We start from the raw sequence: 23620 nt of genomic DNA, 5'->3' as shown, positions 1-23620 counted from the left end.
CCACCCGAGTTGAATTCGGCTAACCAGGAATGGGTTCCGGAGCCTTTGCCTGTATTTGTGAAATCAGTTACTAACTAGTTTAACTCATTGAGACATTGGGGGAGTTTTTTTGCTGCCATTGCTTAATGGGAGAAAGCAGTCATTGACACAAGGCTCAATTCTTATCTAATCACGCGGCGGAAAACAACAAATAACTCCCAGAGCCTTAGTTAAAATAAATAGTCACATAAACTTTCTAAGGTCACTTCATTCATGCATTATTCATGCTAAACCTCTGTTAAAACATGACTGATCGAGTTGGTCTCCAGATCTGAACCATATATATCACATGGAGTTGGTCAGTGCAGATGAGTGTTTCTGAGGCTTTTACCATGAACTTTAGTGCCATTGGCCTGGGTAGGGGGAAGTTTAGCCTGAGTGCTGTTCAATGACCATCGTTGTCAAGAGCATGTGTGGACTTCAGTGGCATACAGGATCGGCGATAGCTGTGATGCCCTCCCAACCACATTGACATTCATTGTCGAGCCTCACACATGAGGAATGGGCAGTGGGCTGAGATACTAGATGGCAGCACCTTGAGGAGAGGAAGAGAGGGGAGGAGATGAATAGCGAGGAAAATATAGGAAAGGAGGAGGAGAGGAGAGATGATAGGAAAGAAGAGGAGATGAGGGAGGTGTCATGTATTCAACCAGCAATGTAACCCATGTATAATCTGACCTAAGTTGTACACTGTGAGAACACTGACCACTAGGTGGGAGACACTCCTAACCTGGACCTTCAGGTATAAAAGGGGAAGCTCCACCCACCTTCATCACTTGAGTGCTAAGGAGTAAAGGACAGGTCACAGACTGACCTTCTCTCAAGCATGGGCCTCGTGTGCATTTATACTGTATAGTAAGGACGTAACAATGGCGACGAGAAACTGGGATTTAAACCACGCGAGCATGGCCACCAGCAGAACAGACAAGAGGTACTGTGTTAAGAAATAGTTGGGACAGAGATTCAACATTGTTAAAGCAGCACACAGTTCTCCAGGCAGACAAGGGCAATCGGGCATGCCCCAACATGTAGTCGAACCCAGAGGGGGAGTTCGACAGAGACAATGGCAAACAGAACGGCGATTCATGCCATTGCAAGGGACAATGCGGCCAGTAATGGGGCCATCAACATCCATTAATGGCGCATTCAAGGACAGTCACGGGGCAGTCAGGGACGATCGACTGGCAAGGGACCTTTTGTTTCAAACAACAGCTCATGTTGGAGGCGTGGAGGCACACACTCAGCTGGAGTTTGCAGAGATGAGCAAAATACCTGCAGAAATTGCAGAAGTGAACACTGGGGGAAATCGCTGGAAGCTGAAGTTCAGCGAGTTCATGTGGAGCACGTATATAGTTCATACACCAGGACGCCACCGATAATGATGAAAGTGCTCCTCAATGGCATCCCAGTATCAATGGAGTTAGACACAGGTGCCAGCCAGTCCCTGATGGGTATCAAACAGTTCGAAAAGTTGTGGGCGTCCAAAGCCAGGAGGCCAAAATTATCGCCGATTGACGCACAGCTACGGACTTACACAAAGCAGATCATTCTGGTGCTAGGCAGCGCCACGGTAGTCGTGACCCACAAAGATTCAGAGAACAGTTTGCCACTCTGGATTGTCCCAGGGGATGGTCCCGCACTACTGGGGAGGAGTTGGCTTGCTGTCATGAACTGGAAATGGGGCGATGTCAATGCAATTTCCTCTGTGGAGCGAGTTTCATGCTCACAGATCCTGGACAAATTTGACTCATTATTTCAACCTGGCATCGGCACTTTCATGGGGGCCAAGGTAGTGATTCACATAAACCCTGACACCAGGCCAGTACATCACAAGGCCAGAGCGGTGCCGTACGTGATGCGGGAAAAGATAGAAGGCGAATTGGACCGCCTGCTGAGGGAAGGCATCATCTCGCTAGTCGAATTTAGTGACTGGGCGAGCCCGATTGTGCCGGTGCTCAAGGCGGATGGGTTGGTCAGGATATGTGGTGATTACAAGGCCACCATCAATCGTGTGTCACTCCAAGACCAGTACCCACTACCGAGAGCGGAGGACCTCTTTGCGACGCTATCTGGTGGCAAACTTTTTTCAAAATTGGATCTGACCTCAGCTTACATGACCCAGGAGCTGGCGAGTGAGTCGAAGAAGCTGACCACCATCATGACACATAAGGGGTTGTTTGAGTACAACAGATGTCCGTTCGGGATTCGCTCGGCCACCGTGATCTTCCAACGAAATATGGAAAGCCTCCTCAAGTCGATTCCAGGGACGGTGGTTTTTCAGGACGACATCCTCATCACGGGTTATGATACTAAAGAACACCTCCACAACCTGGAGGAGGTGCTACGCAGACTGGACCGGGTAAGGCTGCGACTGAAAAAGGCGAAGTGCGTCTTCCTAGCTCCAGAGGTAGAATTCCTGGGGATGAGGGTAGCAGCAGACGGGATCAGCCCTACTGCGTCCAAGACGGAAGCGATCCAGAGAGCACCCAGACCCCGTAACACGACGGAGCTGCATTCGTTCCTGGGGCTCCTGAACTATTTTGGTAACTTTCTTCCCAAATTGAGCATGCTGCTAGAGCCGCTACACGTGCTCCTACGCAAAGGTCGCGAATGGGTCTGGGGAACAGCCAGGAAAGGACTTTTAATAGAGCACGCAATTTGTTATGTTCAAGCACTCCGTTAATGCTATACAACCCATGTAAGAAACTTGTGTTAACGTGCGATGCGTCATCCTATGGTGTCGGGTGTGTGTTGCAGCATGTCAATGTCAAGGGTCAGTTACAGCCGGTAGCTTATGCCTCCAGGGGTCTGTTCCAGGCAGAAAGGGGTTACGGGATGGTAGAAAAGGAGGCACTCGCATGTGAATATGCAGTAAAGAAAATGCACCAGTACCTGTTTTGCAGGAAATTTGAGCTGGAGACAGATCACAAACCCCTAACGTCCCTTTTGGCTGACAACAAAGCCATAAATGCAAACGCATCAGCCCGCATACAGAGATGGGCACTCACGTTAGCCACCTATGACTATACAATTCGGCACAGACTGGGCACCGAAAACTGCGCCGATGCACTCAGCAGGCTCCCACTAGCCACCACTGAGGGGGCTACCGAGCATGCTGCTGAGATGGTCATGGCTGTTGAAGCTTTCGGAAGCGAAGGCTCACCCGTGACAGCCCGTCAGATTAAAGTCTGGACAAATAGAGACCCGCTATTGTCTCTAGTCAAGAAATGTGTCCTGAATGGGGACTGGGCAGCCACGTACAGGGCATGCCCTGAGGAATTTAAACCATTTCACAGGCGCAGGGATGAACTCTCGATTCAGGCCGATTATCTACTGTGGGGAAACCGTGTAGTCATGCCCCAGATGGGCAGAGAGGTGGTCATCAGAGAACTCCACAGTGAGCACCCGGGCATTGTCATGATGAAGGCAATTGCCAGGTCACACGTTTGGTGGCCAGGGATAGACGCAGATCTGGAACTTTGTGTTCGCAGGTGCAACACGTGTGCCCAGCTGGGCAATACACCCAGGGAAGCCCCCCTTAGCCCCTGGCCATGGCCCGCCAAGCCTTGGTCACGCATCCATGTGGACTACACAGGTCCTTTCATGGGAAAAATGTTTTTGGTTGCAGTAGATGCCTACTCCAAATGGATCGAGTGTGACATTTTAAATTCAAGCACAGCCTCTGCCACGGTAGAAAGTCTACGGGCAATGTTCACCGCCCACGGTCTACCGGACGTCTTGGTCAGCGACAATGGCCCGTGCTTCACAAGTCCTGAATTCCAGGACTTCATGGCAGGCAATGGAATTAACCATGTTAGAACGGCACCGTTCAAGCCGGCCTCAAACGGCCAGGCAGATCGAGCAGTGCAGATAATCAAACAGGGAATGCTCAGAATCCAAGGGGGTTCCCTACAAACCCACTTATCATGCCTCCTTTTGGCCTATAGATCCCGACCACACTCGCTCACCCGCAGAGTTGCTAATGAAAAGGATGCTCAAAACCCGGCTATCCCTTATACACCCCACCATGAAAGAAATTGTCAAGAGCAGGCGCCAGCCACAATATGACTACCATGACAGGAATGCGAGGGCGCGATGTATTGATGAAATGACCCTGTTTTTGTCCTCAACTACACTGCAGGGCCCAAATGGCTCACAGGCACTGTGGTTGCCAAAGAGGGAAATAAGATTCTGGTAGTTAAACTTACCAATGGACAAATCTGTCGCAAACACGTGGATCAAACAAAAAGGAGGTTCAGCAACCCCATAGAAGAAGCAGAGGAAGAACACGATATAGAGTTCACTCCACCACAGGTGACCGAACACCGGAGCCAAAGGGAGGAGAGCCCAGTCACTGTGGGCAGTCCGCACAGGCCTGAGGCACCGCAAACAGCAGACACTCAGGCCAGCGCCCAACAATCGGAGCCCCAACTCAGGCGCTCTACAAGGGAGCGTAAACCACCAGAGAGACTCAACCTGTGATCCCAATAAGACTTTGGGGGGGGAGGTGATGTCATGTATTCAACCAGCATTGTAACCCATGTATAATCTGACCTAAGTTGTACACTGTGAGAACAATGACCATGAGGTGGGAGACACTCCTAACCTGGACCTTCAGGTATAAAAGGGGAAGCTCCACCCACCTTCATCACTTGAGTGCTAAGGAATAAAGGACAGGTCACAGACTGACCTTCTCTCAAGCATGGGCCTCGTGTGCATTTATACTGTATAGTAAGGACGTATCAGGAGGAAGGGAGAGGAGCGGAAAGTAGAGGAGAGAGGAGTAGAGGTGAGTAGAAGAGGGGAGAGAGGTGGGGAAAGGAGAGAGGAAAAGGAATGTAGAAGAGGGGAGAGGAGAAAGGAGGAGAGGAGGGGAATGAGGAGGGGAGAAGAGAGGAGAGGAGATAATAGGAAAGAAGGAGAGGAGGGAGAGAGGAGGGAGAGAGAAGGAGAGGAAGGAGGAGTAGAGGAGAGTAGAAAAGAGGTGAGTGGAGGGGAGAGGAGGAGAGGAGAAAAGGAGAGAGGAGAGAACAGAAGAGGGAGAGGAGTTTGACATGAGGCAACAAATTTTGAAACAATGTGATTTTATAACTGTTAATTTAACTTTTAAGGTCAGGTTCTGGAACTTTTGTGTTACACGGTGTGACTGATGTCAGTAACACTCACTCGAGAAACATTAATATTTTGAGGGGAGAAACAGAAAAAAAGCAAACGGATGTTCGAGATCATATTCAGTTGCTGCCGGATTTTAATATATATTGACAATCCTTCAGCTGCATTACGTGGCCGACTCGAGAAGCTCCATGCAGCATTATGAAGTTTGTGTGTGTTATTCCCATCGCACTCTACATTACAACAGTGCAAGGTCACCAAACATTATCTGAGGCTGTAAAATATTTAATTAAGCAACAATGGATAGATGCCCAGAAAGGGGACAGAACAGGCCAGTGAACTACAGGTCAGAGTTTAGGCAGAGGATTACCCTCAATTCCACTGCTGCAGTGCTGGCTTTACTTCATCACTCCAGAGCCTGACCTTAGAGTTGAATTAACAATTATTAACCCACATTGCTTCAAAACTTTCTGCCACAAGTCATACTTGCAATTTCCCCTCCTCTCCCCCTACCTCGCACGTCCTCTCCTCTCCATTTCGCTCCCCTCCTCCCCTCTCGTTCCTTCCCCTCCTTTCCTCGCCTCACTACATCCTCCTCCTCCCCTGTCCATTCCTCTTCTCACCTCTTCTCTCCTCCCACTTTTCCGCTCCTCTCCTCTCCTCAAATCACCTCTCCTCTCCTTCTCCCCTCTACTTTCCTACCCTCGCTTCCCCTCTACTCTACTCTCCTCTCCTCCGCATTCAAAAGAGGCTAAATGCTTGACGGGAAAAAGATTACAGGGCTATGGGGAAAGAGCAGGGCAGTGGAACTAATTGGATAGCTCTACTAAAGAGCCGGCACAGACACGATGGGCCAAATGGTGTTGTTCTGGTCTGCATTGTTGTATGATTCTATTCTGTAACAGTACCAATCATAGGAACACAAGAACAGGAGGAGGAATGTTGAGTCCCTTGAGCCTGTTCCGCCATTCAATGGGCCCAAGTTTCCACATGATTCGCGCCTGATTTTTAGGAGCAACTGGTGGAGAACGGACTATTTTAGAAATCGCAATTCTCCACATTTTTTTTTCTGCAGTTCTAGTCAGGTAGAACAGTTCTAGTTTAGAACAGAATTTTTTCTTCAAAAGGGGGCGTGTCCGGCCACTGATGCCTGATTTGAAAGTTTCCACAGTGAAAATGTACTCCAAACTAAAGTAGAATGGAGCCAGTGAAGATTTTTGTAGAACTGAAAAAACCTGTTGTACACATTAAAAAACCAGGCGCAGGTTACAAATTAGGCGTCCAGAACGAGGTGGGGGAGAGGCGGGGGGGGAAGGGAACTCATTAAATTCGACAATAAATCCTTATTTATACTTCTACAAATATTATACAAATAAATCCAACCTGAATAAACATTTATAAGCCACGAAAAGATTAAATAAACCATCTTCCTGCCTGTATGAAAGTGCTTCAGCCAGGGAGAATTCTGCAGCCGTTCGTGCCGCTGAGTGGGAGGGGGGGAGAGAGAGAGAGAGGGAGAGAGAGGGAGGGAGGGAGAGAGGGAGAGAGGGGGAGGGAGGGAGAAAGGGAGAGAGGGGGAGAGAGGGAGAGAGGGGGAGGGGGGAGGGGGGAGGGAGGGGAGGGAGAGAGAGAGGGGAGGGGGGGAGGGAGAGAGAGAGAGGAGGGGGAGAGAGAGAGAGGGGAGGGGGAGAGGGAGGGAGAGAGAGAGAGGAGGGGGAGAGGGAGGGAGGGAGAGAGAGAGAGAGGAGGGGGAGAGGGAGGGAGAGAGAGAGAGAGAGGAGGGGGAGAGGGAGAGAGAGAGAGACAGGAGGGGGAGAGGAAGGGAGAGGGAGAGAGAGAGAGAGGAGGGGGAGAGGGAGGGAGAGAGAGAGAGAGAGAAGGGAGAGAGGGAGGGAGAGAGAGAGAGAGGAGGGGGAGAGGGAGAGAGAGAGAGAGAGAGGGGAGGGAGAGAGAGAGGGGGGCGTCGGGTCAGGGAACAGGAGCGCGGGTCGGGTCAGTCGGGGGGGGCGGAGGGGGGGGGAGCGGGTGTCGGGTCTCGGGTCGGGGGAGCGGGTCTCCGGTCGTCGGGGGGGGGGGAGCGGGTGTCGGGTCGGATCTGGTCGGCGGGGGGGAGCGGGTGTCGGGTCTGGTCAGGCGGGGAGCAGGAGCTGGCCGTGGGAGGGGCCCCAGTGAGGCCATTGGGCCAGAGCTAGGGGCTGCGTGCTTCGGGCCCCTCCCACACAGTTCGGCGCCTGGAGCTACTGCACTTGCGTGCCGACTGTAGCGCGCATGTGCAGAGGTCCCGGCACTGTTTTCAGCGCCGGGACCTGGCTCCGCCCCCCACAGCTCGTGCTGGCTGCGCCAAGGGCCAGAGGACCTGTAAGTAGGTGCAGACTACCGAGGATTTTTTTAGGCGCCGTTTTAGGCGCGAAAAACGGGCGCCCAGCTCCGAGGGGCGCCCGTTTTTTTTCTTGTGGAAACTTGGGCCCAATGAGTTTATGGCTGATCGGCGACCTAACACCATATTCCTTAATATCTTTGGTTAACAAAAATCTATCAATCTGAGATTTTAAATTAACAATTAATCCAGCATCAATTGCCATTTGTGGAAGAGAGTTCCAAACTTCTACCATCCTTTGTGTGAAGAAGTGTATCCTAACTTAACTCCTGAAAGGTCTGGCTTTAATTTTTCGACTATGCCCTCTAGTCCTAGAATCCCCAACCAGCGAAAATAGTTTCTCTCTATCTACCCTATCAGTTCCCCTTAATATCTTGAAAACGTTAATCAAATCACTGCTGAACCTTCTAACTTCCAGAGGATACAGCCCTAGTAAAATTGGAGTCAATGGGAATCAGGGGGAAATTTCTCCACTGGTTGGAGTCATGCCTCGCACAAAGGAAGATGGTTGTAATGGTTGGAGGTTAATCATCCCGGCCACAAGACATCGTTGCAGGGGTTCCTCAGGGCCATATCCTAGGCCCAACCATCTTCAGCTGCTTCACCAATGACCTTCCCTCCATCATAAGGTCAGAAGTGGTGATATTTGCTGATGATTGTACAGTATTCAGCGACATTCACAACTCCTCAGATAATGAAGCAGTCCATGCCTGCATGCAGCAAGGCCTGGACGGTATTCAGGCATAGGCTGATAAGTGGCAAGTAACATTGGTGCTGCACAAGTGCCAGGCAATGACCATCTCCAACAAGCGAAGGGAACTTGCAGGCGATGGTGCTCCCGTGCGCCTGCTGCCCTTGTCCTTGTAGGCGGTAGAGGTCGAAGTTTGGCAGGTGCTGCCGAAGAAGCCTTGGCAATTGATTTTGCTGCAGTGCATCTTGTAGATGGTACACACTGCAGCCACGGTGCGTCGGTGGTGGAGGGAGTGAATGTTGAAGGTGGTTGGATGAAGTACCAATCAAGCGGGCTGCTTTGTCCTGGATGGTATCGAACTTCTTGGGTGTTGTTGGAGCTGCACTCATCCAGGCACGTGGAGAGTATTCCATCACACTCCTGACTCATAGACTGATACGGCACAGAAAGTCGCCATTGGACCCAATAATGCCTGTGCTGGCTCTTGGGTAGAGCTATCCGTTCACCGCTAATCTCTGATTTCTTATCCTTTGACAACTTTGTATTCCCACTGCCACTGTCCCTTTAATCCCATGGCCTTCTGGGAGATCATCCATTGCTCCTTCTGCCAAGTCATCCAAAGTAACTCAGTGCACTGAAATCAAGGCTCATCACACCATCTCCAACTCTAAACTCATTTGTTCCCCAGCCCATAAATGTCCTTAACTCTCTCAACCTCTCCTTTCTGCTACAATCACCTCAAGCTTGGTGTCCCTTAACCACTACTTCCCGATTCATGTCTTCTCCTTTCATACTCTTTCCAGTTTAGTGGGGGTTCTGCACTCAGGCCTTGGCCTTCAATAAGTCTTCTCAATTTTTTTTGTCCAGCAACATGCTGCTTGATAGTTCATGCAGCCAACAGTTACCTGAAATTAAGTAGCCTGCTGCAACTTTTAGACTAAAAGTTTTGGGCCAGGTAGAAAGTAAAAATTCTGTGCTCACATTAACTAACAGAGATTCAATTTAGCTCTAATGGTACATGGGGAAATTTTCCTTCTCACTGTTGGAGATTGCTTTATTTTTATTGGAGGTAATAAATTCATTCTTTAAGGATCCTTTGTCTCAACAGGGAGTCTCAAACAGGCACAGAAAGATTTGCTGAAAGCTTTAATTAACAATGATGAGTTGAAAGCCGACCGAACACCAACCCAGAGTTATTCCTCACTCCGGCCCTACATCACTATGGTTACAACTTTCATAATTTCTTTCAAAAAGCAGTGAACAATTGGATCAATTCCCTTTTCATTTCCAGTATTCTTTCCCAAAGACACTGACTTGTGGTTGTCACCAGCCTTCTAATACCGCGCTCATTTGGCTATCCGTTTTGTTCGAGCCTAGGGAACGGGTGTGTATTCAGCTATGGAGGCATCACTGTCAAAAAGAAAGAAATTGCATTTATATAGCGCCTTTTATGTCCTCATTACAGCCTTGGTCCAAATATGACCAAAAGAGCTGCATTCCAGACGTGAGGTGAGTGTGGCTGCCCTTGACATCAAGGCAGCACTTGGACGAGTGTGGCATCAAGGAGCCTGAGTAAAACTGAAGTCAATGGGAATCAGCGGGAAAACTCTCCACTGACTGGAATCACACCTAGCACAAAGGAAGATGGTTGTGGTGGTTGGAGGTCAATCATCACAGCACCAAGACATCGCTGCAGGAGTTCCTGAGAGTTGTATCCTAGCCCCAACCATCTTCAGCTGCTTTATCAATGACCTTCCCTCCATCATAAGGTCAGAAGTGGGGATGTTCGCTGATGACTGCACAGTGTTCAGTTCCATTTGCAACTCCTCAGATAATGGAGCGGTCCATTCCCACATGCAGCAAGACATGGATGACATTCAGGCTTGGGCTGATAAGTGGCAAGTAACATTTGCACCACATAAGTTCCAGGCAATGACCATCTCCAACAGGAGAGAGTCTAACCACCTTCCCTTGATATTCAACAGCATTACCATCGCTGAATCCCCAACCATCAACATCCTGGGGTCACCATTGACCAGAAACTTAACTGGACCAGCCACATATATACTGTGGCAACAAGAACAGGTTAGGGTGGTGGGTATTCTGCGGTGAGTGTCTCACCTCCTGACTCCCCAAAGACTTTCCATCATCTTCATCACACAAGTCAGGAGTGTGATGGAATACTCTCCGCTTGCTAGGATGAGTGCAGATTCAACAACACTCAAGAAGCTCGACACCATCTACCTCCTTCAACATTCACTCCCTCCAACGCCGGCACACTGTGTACCATCTACAAGATGCACTGCAGCAACTCGCCAAGGCTTCTTCGGAAGCACCTCCCAAACCCGCGACCTCTACAACCGAGAAAGACAAGGGAAACAGTTGCATGGGAACACCACCACCTCCACAGTCCCCTCCAAGTCACACTTGGAAGTATATAAGAACATAAGAAATAGGAGGAGGAGTACTTTTGAGTGTCATCACTGTTGTAATGTGGGAAACGCGGTAGCCAATTTATGCACAGCAAGCTCCCACAAACAGCAATGTGATAATGACCAAATAATCAGTTTTTTTTGTTGTGGTGATTGAGGAATCGATATTGACCAGGACACCAGGGATAATTCCCCTGCTTTTCTTCGAAATACTGCCATGGGATCTTTTACATCCACTTGAGAGAGCAGACGGGACCTCAGTTTAATATCTCATCTGATAGACGGCACCTCCGACAGTGCAGCACTCCCTGAGCAGGGCACTGGAGTGTCAGGCTAGATTTTTGCGCTCTAGTCCCTGGAGTGGGACTTGAACCCACGACCAGCTGACTCAGAGGTGAGTGTGCGACCCACTGAGCCACAACTGACAACTGAAAGCCATGAAGTGGCCTGCGTGGAACCTTTCAGATTACTGTGCACGCACCTTATCAGGAACATCGGTGCGGAGTACATTTTCTACTCGTTAGGCATTGGGGAGCGGCTGTCTTTTTTATTCCTCCAAAGCCTAATAGTGTGGGAGCTCCCAACGTTGACATCCTCAGACTGACAAATTCCTTCATGAGACGAGCGTCAGCTTTTCTTGGCTTAACAATCTTCATTGATTTCCAGTAAGTGCACAAAGCAAAGTCATTTGGCTTCCTTCCTGGATAGTGCCGGTGCCCGCCTCTTTGGCACTGTTCTGTTTAACTTTTTGCTTGTCTCAACCTTCGCCCTTTCAACGTGTTATTAATGGGATAGTGAATGAGGCTGCTGTCCATGCAGAATTAGGAGGTATGGGTCAGCACTTGCAACAGTACAGACAGTGCACTGCAGATCAGGAGCCTAACTTTCGATCCCATATCCTCTCTAATGCGTTCACAATAAAGGATGAAACTGAGTACTGTGAACAATGAGCAAGTGTGACCTTAGCTCCTTTAATAAGACTCCAGAGTGCAGGTACCTCGTGGGTGACCTGCTTATATACCGTACTCCTATGGGATGCTGGGATCCTTTGGGACTCCCAAAGGTAGGCCCTCTGGTGGTGGTGTGATACAGGTTGCAAGGGGTTAAATACATAACATCTCTCCCTCGTAAAGTTAATAGTACACTTATTTAGAAGGTGAGACGACCTGGGGCTTTTTGCTCCCTTGTCGATCGTCTCGGTACAAATGCGGGTGTGGGTGAGTTGGTTAGTTCTTCACTGGGCTGCTGGACAGCTGGCCTTGCTGGGCTGCTGGGGATGGTGAGTTCGGCTTCGTGGTCAACCATGATGTCGGTTGCCACTTGTGTATGTGTTGGAGGGTCAAAGTTGGTGGTGTCTTCTTCGGGTTGTTCGTAGCTGTTGGTGAACCGCAATTTGATTTGGTCCAAATGTTTTCTGCATGTTAGTCCATTGGCCAATTTGTCATGAAAAACACCCTACTCCCTTCTTTGGCTATGACCATGCCAGTGAGCCATTTGGGACCATGTCCATAATTGAGTACAAACACAGGATCATTGACCTCAATATCGCTTAACAGATTTGCGCGGTCATGGTACATACTTTGTTGATGCTGCCTGCCCTCCAAGTGATCATGGAGATCAGGGTAGACAAGAGAGAGCCTTGTTTTGAGCGCGCTTTTCATGAGCAGCTCGGCTGGGGGACCCCGGTAAGTGAGTGGGGATTGGTGCAGCAGATGAGCCGCATTCAGGATAGTGTGGTCTGCAGGGAGCCTTTCGACATGCGTTTCATGCTTTGTTTGATGGTTTGGGCCGCCCGTTCTGCCTGGCCGTTGGATGCAGGCTTGAACGGGGCAGATGTGACGTGCTTGATCCCATTGCGGGTCATGAATTCCTTAAATTCAGCACTGGTGAAACACGGCCCATTGTCGCTGACTAGGACATCAGGCAGGCCGTGCGTGGCAAACATGGCTCGAAGGCTCTCAATGGTGGCCGTGGATGGGCTTACAGGCATTATTGTGCATTCAATCCATTTTGAGTAAGCATCCACGACAATCAAGAACATTTTGCCTAGAAATAGGCCCGCAAAGTCCACGTGGATCCACGACCACAGTTTGGAGGGCCACGACCACAAACTTAGCGGTGCCTCTCTGGGTGCATTGCTCAGCTGAGAGCAAGTGTTGCACTGGCGCACTCATGACTCTAAATCTGAATCGATGCCGGGCCACCACACATGGGATCTGTCTATGGCTTTCATCATTACTATGCCTGGATGGGTGCTGTAAGATGCTTGCTCTTTCTTGGGCAAGACCACGCGATTACCCCACAACAGGCAGTCCGCCTGCAAGGACATTTTGTCTTTGCACCTGTGGAATGGCTTAATCGCCTCCTGCATCTCCGCTGGGACGCTGGACTAGCTCCCATGGAGGACACAGTTTTATTATCTAGTACAGTAAAGAATCCTGGCTGGTCCAGGTCCTAATCTGGCGGGCCGAATTGAGTGACTTTTCGTTTTCGAATGCCGCCATTACCATGAGCAAGTTCGCAGGCTGTGCCATTTCCACCCCTGCGGTGGGCAATGGTAGGCGACTGAGAGCATCAGCACAGTTCTCTGTGCCCGGTCTGTGGCAGATTACATGGTTGCATGCCAACAGCGTGAGCGTCCATCTTTGGATGCGGGCAGAGGCTTTGGTGTTAATCCCTTTGCCCTCAGAGAACAGCGATATGAGTAGCTTGTGGTCAGTTTCAAGCTCAAACTTGAGGCCAAACAAGTACTGGTGCATTTTTTTTTACCCAATAAACGCATGCCAGAACCTCTTTTTCAATCAGGCTGTCGGCCCTTTCAGCCTTGGACAAACTCCTGGACACATAAGCGACCGGTTGCAAAATCCCCGATTCGTTAGCCTGTTGTAACACACACCCGACCCCGTATGACGACGCATCGCAAGCTAGCACTAATCATTTACAAGGGTTATCCAAGACAAGCAGTTTATTTGAACACAACAGATTCCTGCTTTTCTCAAAGGCAGCCTCTTATGCATTCCGCCGTACCCAGTCATCTCCCTTGCGCATTTCAACCTGAGTCCCACGGGATCCAACCGACTAAGAACCTCTTCCAGATCCTTCAAGTGCTCAATGGTGTCCCAACCTGTAACCAGTACGTCTTCCTGGAAAACCACGGTGCGAGGAACTGACTTTAGCAGGCTCTCCGAGTTCCATTGGAAGATTGGCGCGGCCGACCGAATCCCGAATGGGCATCTGTTATAGATGAGCAGACCTTTGTGTGTATTGATGCCGGTGAGGCCTTTCGAAGACTCCTCCAGCTCCTGCGTCATGTAGGCCGAGGTCAGGTCCAACTTGATGAACGTCTTCCCTTCAGCCAGGGTTGCGAATAGGTCGTCTGCCTTGGATAGCGGGTACTGATCCTGCAGCGAAAAACGGTTAATCGTTACTTTATAGTCCCCACAAATTCTGACCGTGCTGTCCTCTTTCAGTACTGGGACAATAGGATTGGCCCACTCATTGAATTCCACCGGTGCGATGATGCCTTCTCGCTGCAGCCTGTCCAGCTCAAGTTCCACTTTCTCACGCATCATGTATGGTACCGCCCGAGCCTTGTGATGGATGGGTCACGTACCGGGAACCAAATGGATCTTCATTTTCACCCCCGAGAAGCTTCCAATTCCTGGCTCGAACAACGATGGAAACTTGCTCAGAACCTGAGCACATGAGATGTCGTCGACGGACGAAAGCTCTCGGATGTCGTCCCAGTTCCAGCGGATTTTTTCCAACCAGCTTCTGCCAAACCATATGGGGCCATCCCCTGGCACAATCCACAGCGGGAGTTCATGCACTGCTCCATCATAGGAAACTTTGACTTTTGCACTGCCAATTACAGGGGTTAGTTCCTTGTGTAAGTCCTCAGTTATATGTGAATGGGGCTGAGCTTGGGCCTGTGTGCCTTGTTGCATCACAGCCTGTCAAAGGCCTTTTTACTCATTATGGACTGACTTGCACCCGTGTCCAGTTCCATAGATACTGGAATTCCATTCAGTTCAACTTTCAACATTATTGGTGGACATTTCGTGGTGAATGTGCATACCGCGTAGACTTCTGCCTCCTCGGTACGAGTCTCCAATTCAGCCTGATCCACAGTGGATCGATCTTCCTCTGCAACGTGGTGGTTTGCAGGGTTTGCAGCTCACCTGCACACTCGCTGGTGGTGTCCCATTGTTCTGCAGCCGTTGCACGCATAGTGCAAGAAGCGGCATTGATGGGGCCGATGATCACCTCCACAACGCCAACAAGATGTTAACTGCCTCACTGGGTCATCTGAGGTCGTGCAGCAGCAGCCGACATGTACGTTCTGCCATGTATATTCCTGCCTGAAAACGATGTTACTCTGTGCACAGTATTGGCCGAAACTTCTTTGTTCTGCAAAATCTGCTTGGTGTTGTCGCGTGGACATAAATGCCTGGGCTATCGTTATGGCTTTGTTCAGATTCGGAGTTTCAACAGTCAACAGTTTGCGAAGGATTCCCTCATGGCCAATGCTCAGTACAAAAAAGTCTCTAAGTATTTGTTCCAGGAATCCCTCAAATTCGTAATGTCCTGCGAGGCACCTTAGTTCGGTGACATAACTCGCCACTTCCATGCCCTCCGATCGTTGACACATGTAGAACCGATATCTTGCCATCAAAACGCTTTCCTTAGGATTTAGGTGCTCCCAGCGTACACAATTCTTCACAGGATTTAGCTGTTGATTTCACCGGAGCTAGAAGATTCTTCATGAGGCCATAGGTTGTTGCCCCACAGACAGTAAGGAGGATCACCCTTCGTTTGGCAGCGTTCTCGTCCCCTTCCAGCTCGTTGGCCACAAAGTATTTGTCAAGTCTCTCCTCGAAGGCCTCCCAATCGTCCCTTTCTGAGAACTTCTCCAGGATACCAACTATTCTTTGTATTTACGCGCAGTTGTTCGTTACCTTGTCGCCAATTAATGTGTTCATAATAAAGGATGAAAGTGAGTACTGTGAACAATGAGCAAGTGTGACTTTAGCTCCTTTAATAAGACTCCAGAGTGCAGGTACCTCGTGAGTTGCCTACTTATATACCATGCTCCCAAGGGATGCTGGGATCCCTTGGGACTCCCACAGGTAGGCCCTCTGGTGGTAATGTGATACAGTTGCAAGGGGTTAAATACATAACACTCTCCCTCACCAAGGCGACCTGTTTCCACCTCGCACTGTTGATCTCTGCCCGTGCCTCAGCTCATCTGCTGGTGAAACCCTCACCCATGCCTATGTTACATTTAGACTTGACTATTCCAACATGCCACTTGCTGGACTCCCACCTCCCACCCTCTGCAAACTTGAGCTCATCCCAAATTCTGCTGGAAGTATTCTAACTGGCACCCTCAAAGCCTCCCTGATAAAATGCAACAACCCCACTGACATCTGGGAGTCCCTGGCCAAAGACTGCCCTAAGTGGAGGAAGTGCATCCAGGAGGGCGCTAAGCACCTCGAGTCTCGTCGCCGAGAGCGTGCAGAAATCAAGCACAGGCAACGGAAAGACCGTGCGGCAAACCAGTCCCACCCTCCCTTTCCTTCAATGACTATCTGTCCCACCTGTGACAGAGACTGTGGTTCTTGTATTGAACTGTTCAGCCACCTAGGGACTCATTTTAAGAGTGGAAGCAAATAGTCCTCGATTCTGAGGGATTGCCTATGATGATTGAACAGGCACCAAGTCACGTTCACCCATCATCCCTGTGCTCACTGAACAACATTGACTCCAATTTAAAACTCTCGTCCTCATGTTCAAATCCCTCCATGGCCTCCTCGCACCTTCTTATCTCAGTAACGACCTTGAATCCTACAACCCTCCGAGATTTCTGTATTCCTCCAATTCTGACTTCTTGCGCATCCCCAATTTTTGGCGCTCCATCATCGGTGGCCGTGCCTTCCGCTGTCTGGGCCCCAAGCTCTGGAATTCCCTCCCTAAACCTCTCCGCGTCTCTCTCCTCCTTTAAGATGCTTCATTAAAACCTACCTCTTTGACCAAGCCTTTGGTCACCTGTCTGAATATTTCCTCATGTGTTTCGGTGTCAAATTATATCTAACTACAATCCTGCGAAGCGCCTTGAGATGGTTAACTGCGTTAACGGGGCTATATGATTGCAAGTTATTGTGTTGAGTGTGTGGCTATCGAGAAGAGGTGCCTAACGGAGAGTGGGCTGATGAGTTCAGGCAATCATTGTGTCAGCCAACCGAGGGCACTTTTCGGTACATCTAAGCAAGAGTGCAGCGAAGGTTCACCGGACTGATTCCCGGAATGGCAGGACTGAAATATGAGGAGAGACTGGATCGACTGGGCCTGTATTCACTGGAGTTTAGAAGGATGAGAGGGGATCTCATGGAAACATATAAAATTTTGATGGGACTGGACAGGTTAGATGCAGGAAGAATGTTCCCGATGTTGGGGAAGTCCAGAACCAGAGGACACAGTTTAAGGATAAGGGGTAAGCCATTTAGGACCGAGATGAAGAGAAACTTCTTCATTCAGAAAGTTGTTAATCTGTGGAATTCCCTACTGCAGAGAGTTGTTGATGCCAGTTCATTGGATATATTCAAGAGGGAGTTAGATATGGCCCTTACAGCTAAAGGGATCAAGGGCTATGAGGAAAAAGCAGGAAAAGGGTACTGAGGTGAATGATCAGCCATGATCTTATTGAATGGTGGTGCAGGCTCGAGGGCCGAATGGCCTACTCCTGCACCTATTTTCAATGTTTCTATGTCTCAAAGAGGACCATTGGCACAGGTGCAGGAGCAAGGTCACGACCTCTTCTCGCCAGGGCAATGGTGGGTGGGACAGTGAGAACCAAGGAGGGCAGGAGGGGAAAAGAATGGCAAAGGGATTCCAACAGCAGTTGGGCGAGGAGCTTTCGATGTTATTAGTGGTAAGGGAGGTGATCTTCAACTTCAGCCTGAAATGGTTGGGAAGTCCCACAATTGGCCCACCTATATCTGCCGGCGTGAGGCTTGTGCCATTTTGAGGCTTGGGCCTTGCTTAACACGTCCTCGGCAAGCTGCCTGCGCAAAGTAGGCTCCTCGCTGCAGCTCATCGGGAAGAATGTAGGAACAATCAGTAGGCCACATACTGCTTGGATAATAAAAATCTAAATGGCGTTGAGGACCAAAGGGATCTCGGGGTGCAGATACACAAATCACTATAAAGAGCAGCGTAGGTTAATAAGGCCATAAAGAAAACCAATCTAAGCACTGGGGTTTATTTATAGAAGGATATAATTGAAAAGCAGAGAATCTATGTTAAACCTGGAGAGAACCAGTGTGATACCACACTTGGAGTACTGTGAACAGTTCTGGTCTCCATATTACAAAAAGGATATAGAAGCACTGGAGAAGGTGCAAACAAGATTTAGAAGAATGATACTGAGAACTCAGAGGTTATAACTATCAGAAATGACTGAACAGGATGGGGTTCTTTTCTCTAGAAAGGAGAAGGCTGAGGGATGAACTGTTTTTGTAAATGGTGAAGAGGTTTGATCGGGTAGAGAGAGTGTTTCCACTTGTGGGGAAGAGCAAAACTAGAAACCATCAATATAAGATAGTCACCAAGAAATCCAATGGGGAATTCAGGAGAAACTTCTTTACCCAGAGAATGGTGAGAATGTGGAAGCAAATAGTATTTAAGGGGAGGCTAGACAAGTCCATGAGGGAGAAAGGAGTAGAGGGTTATGCTGATAGATTTAGATGAGAAAAGATGGGTGGAGGATCGAGTGGAGCATGGACTGGTTGGGCCGAATGGCCTGTTTCTGTGCTGTATATTCTATGTAATTCTCAAGCTGCCCTGGTGGGTTTTGAATTCATGTTCTGCAATCTGGACTACTAGTCCAGTAACAAGCACTACAGTACCATAACCACTACAGCACCGTACTCCCCTCTGCTCATACGTGAAGGGTGGTCATTTGCTTGAAGTACCGGAGGGTAATAGGCATACAGTATACCCCCAGTATGGGTCAGTGCTTTGAGAGTGGACGGGAATGGAAGGAGGTGAATAAATAAAATAAATCGTGATGAAATATGATCTTGATGTCCCGGATCCCTGGAGTTATTTGACTAGATTTGTTGGATCACTGGGAAGTGGTAGTTTTATGAAAGTTGTATATGACTCTGCTTTGAGGGTTTAAAAAAAAATGTGATTAGTAAAGAACAAAGTCTTCAATAAGCTGACTGTTTCACCCTGTTAACTTTGACCTGTTCATTGGACATTGGGAGCTGCTGTGTGTGTTGGCGACGGGAAAGGAAGACCAGATTTCTAACACCGGGCGGTACTCCAATATAAGGCTGAGCGAAAAATCTTGGCTACGACCTCCTCGATTTGTGGAGTGTTATTAAATTCATCATTGTATCGCAAAAACAGGACATCATGGAGGTCCAATATCAACAACTTCAAGATGTTGGCTTCTGAGCAGGAACAGCACGAGGGAGCAAAGGCTCAGCTAGTAGTTCTCGACATGAATGTGACTAGGGGTAGCTAGAGTTGCCCAATGACGAAGCCAAACCCTCAGGGCCTGAAATTCTTCAGGGTGTTGGGGGGGGTTGATGCTGGGCGGTGGGGTTGTGGGGATGGGGAAACATGCATTGGTTTCCGGCCAAGAATTGGCTGGTCTTCCTGCATGAATCCCAGGTTCAACCCTGGGGGCTGGACAGGATAATTGCAGAGAGGATGTTTCCCCTCGTGGGGGAATCTAGAACTAGGGGGGTATTGTTTCAGAATAAGGGGTCGCCCATTTAAAATAGAGAGGGGAAGGAATTTTTTCTCTCAGAAGGTCGTGAATCTTTGGTATTCTCTGCCCCAGAGAGCTGCGGAGGCTGGGTCATTGAATATATTCAAGACAGATTTTTGAACTATAGGGGAGTCAAGGATTATGGGGAGCAGGCAGGGAAGTGAAGTTGAGGCCAAGATCAGATCAACCATGATCTTATTGAATGGCGGAGCTGACTCAAAGGGCCAAATGGCCTACTCCTGCTCTTATTTCTTAAGTTCTTATGTTCTTATATAAATGGGGGTGAACCAGTTCCGGCTTTTTTTCTGGTGTAACCTTTACCCCTTAATGACGACCGAGGTGGGTTCAGGAGCAGGATCTCTCTGAGATCGATATTGCGATGCCGGTCAGTGGGCACAGTGAGATGAATGCTACCAGCTACCACCATGGCCGCATGTGGTCTAGGCCAGGCCAGTAGCTTTGACCGCCTAAAAAATCAAAACAAAAAATCTTTTAGCCAACTGCAGTCAGCTTGGCCCCTTGCGTTCAGGGAATCTGTCGCTTGAGCATTGGGGTTGAGGAGTTAAATTCTGCCCTTTGGAATTGCTAAGATTGTAGTGGTATGCTCTAAATCATGGATGGCAAATGCACTGGGGAGTTGAAGTCTGAGGTGACCTTTTGTCCTCACTGCACAATTGACTGTGCAGCGCTAACAAAAATACCGTACAGTATTGCTTTGTTGTGTTAATGTTCAGTCGAAATTACAACATCATTTACATAGGATGACATAGAAATAATAGCACAGAAACAGGCCACTCCCCCCAACTGGTCTATGCCGGTGTTTATGCCCCACACGAGCTTTAATTTATTTGCTTCATGGGTTCTTTGCTTAACAATTCATTGTAACACATTGCTATAAAGAACTAGTTGGTTTATTAACAAAGGTTTAACAATCACACTACACATAACCAGTTCATCCACCAGGCGCACAACTGCATACCTCATCATGGATGACCTAGACCCAACTGACTGGGGTTTTATTGAGTCTTGTGAACATCACATGACTGGCTAAGCCACTCACGATGCAACAGCTCTACACTATTTTAAATGAAAACTATAAATCAAGTGCCCCCCTTAAAAGGGGCACTAAAACCAACTAATTAAACCAACTAATTAAGCCAATTAAACTTTTTACATTATTGGATCAAATTAAAATTTGGTTGCCGGGAGTGATGATGCACTCCAGTCCCTCCAGTGCCCACCTCTCGCGGAAGGCCGTGAGCGTACCGCTGGACACTGTGTGCTCGATCTCCAGGGACACCCTGGCTCGGATGTAACCGCGGAAGAGAGGCGGGCAGTCGGGCTGAACGACCCACTCGACCGCCCGCTGCCTGGACCGGCTGATGGCACCCTTGTCTGCGCCCAGAAGCAATCCTACGAGGAGGCTCTCGGACCTGCTCGCTTCCCTCCGCACAGGGTGCCCAAAGATCAGGAGTGTGGGACTAAAGTGCAACCAGAATTTGAGGAGTAGTGCAACAGCTCTACAACTCTTTTGTTGCAAAACAAAAATAAACATTAAATCAAGTGCCCCCTAATTAAAGGGGGAGGGGGGAACACTCCAAACAGTTTGTGTTTTTGTGGGTTTTTTTTGTTTTTTTGTTTTTTTTGGGGGGGTTTTGTGGGCACTAAAACCACAATTTATACAAGTGCCACCTGGCTAAAATGGGAGGGGGACACTAAAACCCAGCAATAAAACAAATTAAACTTTAAAACATATAAAATTAAATTAAACTTTGGTTGCCGGGGGTGATGATGCACTCCAGTCCCTCCGGCGCCCACCTCTCGCGGAAGGCCGCGAGCGTAGCAATGAACACCGCGTGCTCCATCTCCAGGGACACTCTGGCTCGGATGTAGCCGTGGAAGAGAGGCAGGCAGTCGGGCTGAATGATCCCCTCGACCGCCCGCTGCCTGGACCGGCCCAGGAGCAGTCCTACGAGGAGTCCCTCCGACCTAACCGCTCCCCTCCGCACAGGGTGCCCAAAGATCAGGAGTGTGGGACTGAAGTGCAACCAGAATTTGAGGAGCAGTGCAACAGCTTTACAAACCTGTGAGCATACTCACAAGTACATACATTACACGAGCCACCTACCCTATTTCATCTCATCCTATCAACATATCCTACTGGTCCTTTCTTCCTCATGTACTCAGCCAGCTTCCCTCTTAAATGCATCTATGCTATTCACCCCAACTATTCCCTGTAGTAGCGAGTTCCACGTTCTAACCACTCTCTGGGTAAAGAAGCTGTTCCTGAATTCCTTATTGGATTTATTAATGACTATCTTATATTTATGGCTCCTAGTTTTGGTCTCCCAGGTCAGCTGTGGCTCAGTGGGTAGCACTCTCGCCTATGAGTCAGAAATGTTTGACTTGAGCACAAAAATCTCGGCTGACACTCCAGTACAATGCTGAGGGAATGCTGAACTGTCAGAGGTGCCGTCTTTCAGATGAGACGTTAAACCGAAGTCCCGTCTGCTCTCTCAGGTGGACGTAAAAGATCCCCTGGCACTATTTCAAAGAAGAACATAGGAGTTATCCCTGCTGTTCTGGCCAATAGTTACTCTTCAATCTGGTCATTATCACACTGCAGTTTGTGGGAGCTTGCTGTGTGCAAATTGGCTGCCGATTTTCCTACATTACAACAATGACTGCACTCTAAAGTTACCTCACTGGCTGCAAGGCACTTTGGGATGTCTGGTGGTTGTAAAAAGGCGCTATATAAATGCAAGTCTTTCTTTTTCTTTTTCCCCAACAAATGCAAACATGTCCTCTATGTCTATCCTATTAAACCCTTTCATCATTTTAAAGACCTCCATCAGGTCTCCTCCCAGCCTTCTCTTTCATAGAGCACAGAGTCCCAGCCTGATCAGTATTCCCTGCTAGTTATAGATATTTAGATAGGCTAATGTGTCAATTTGATTGAAATAGATGGAAACAAATCCTTTTGCTTACGGGAGGTCGGGTGAAAAAAACGTTGCTTGTGAATGATGTGACGTCAGCTTCAATGTATAATGTCCCCCCCCCTCCCCCCACTCTATTCCTCCCCCTTTTATCAAGCACTGATCCTCTTGGTTTCCTTCAAGGTCTCTACCACCTGTCCGTGCTCGAGGACATGTCAGTCGGAGATGTTGCAGGAAGGGTCAAGGCCAACGACCGGGATGTGGGACAGAACGCCAGGTCGTTATACGAAATTATCGACGGAGACGGAATGGGCGTGTTTGAGATCACGACGGACTCCCAGACCCAGGAGGGCATCGTCACTCTTAGAAAAGTAAGCTTGGTGCGTTCTCTCCATTCCGAAAATGCTCTGCTGCCCCGTGTATTAACAGGGAGATGGATGTGGAATTGAAAGGGTGAATATTTAAAAGTGGATGACATTAAGGTTCAACCCCTTCCCCCCCTCTCCCCCCACCTCTTCTTCCCATAAATTAGGATCCTCCCCTTGTGAAACTGCTCTTGCTGTTACTGGGGTTCAGTCCCATGGGTAACAAGCACCCCTCAATATTTTAGTCAAGTCACCATTGAACATCAGTGAGCCAAGACGGTGACTTTTGGCAGACTATTATACCATGGAGGCGGCATCACAGCTGATCCATCCAAGCATGAGCTTTCTAGTAGGGTTAGAATCGTAAAATCATAGACTTACACAGAACAGAAGGAGGCCATTCAGCCCATCATATCTGTGGAATGAAGCCATTCAGCCCATTCGGCCCATTGTGCTGGCTCTTTGGGAGAGCTATCCAATTAATCCCACTAACCTGCTCTTTCCCTATAGCCCTGTAAAATGTTTTCATTTCAAGCATTTATCCAATTCTCTTCTGAATATTATTATTTAATCTGTTCCCACCACCCTTTCAGGCAGTGATCAGAGGAGTAGGGATTCTGGCTGAATTGTTTCCCCATTAGTTTTCCTAGCTTAGAGACACCATGCCCAATAGCAGTGCCTCTACCATGACAATTCAGTGTTGTTACCAAGAGTTTGCATGACTTTTATACAGGGGAAAGAATCATAGAATTATAGAATTACACAGAACAGAAGGAGGTCATTCAGCCCATCACAGTGTCAGCTGTGGCTCGGTGGGCAGCACACTCACTTCTGAGTCAGAAGGTTGTGGGTTCAAATCCCACTCTGGGGACTTGAGCACATATCT

The 23620-nt window shown here is 48.8% G+C and overlaps 1 protein-coding gene across 2 annotated transcripts in view; it reads left to right on the top strand.

Annotated features, from left to right (window-relative positions):
- LOC139278367 (cadherin-8-like) overlaps window positions 1–23620 on the top strand; it is a 221791-nt gene that overhangs the window by 127839 nt on the left and 70332 nt on the right. For both annotated transcript variants that reach the window (XM_070897038.1, XM_070897037.1), the window contains exon 5: window positions 22553–22740. In XM_070897038.1, the coding sequence (XP_070753139.1) occupies window positions 22553–22740 (188 nt within the window). The remainder of the gene's footprint in view (window positions 1–22552; window positions 22741–23620) is intronic.

The sequence above is a fragment of the Pristiophorus japonicus genome, chromosome 13 (assembly GCF_044704955.1).
Source record: "Pristiophorus japonicus isolate sPriJap1 chromosome 13, sPriJap1.hap1, whole genome shotgun sequence".
In the NCBI taxonomy this organism is placed as follows: domain Eukaryota; kingdom Metazoa; phylum Chordata; class Chondrichthyes; family Pristiophoridae; genus Pristiophorus; species Pristiophorus japonicus.
The sequence above is the reverse complement of the archived record's forward strand: the minus strand, read 5'-3'. Positions and strand labels throughout refer to the sequence as shown.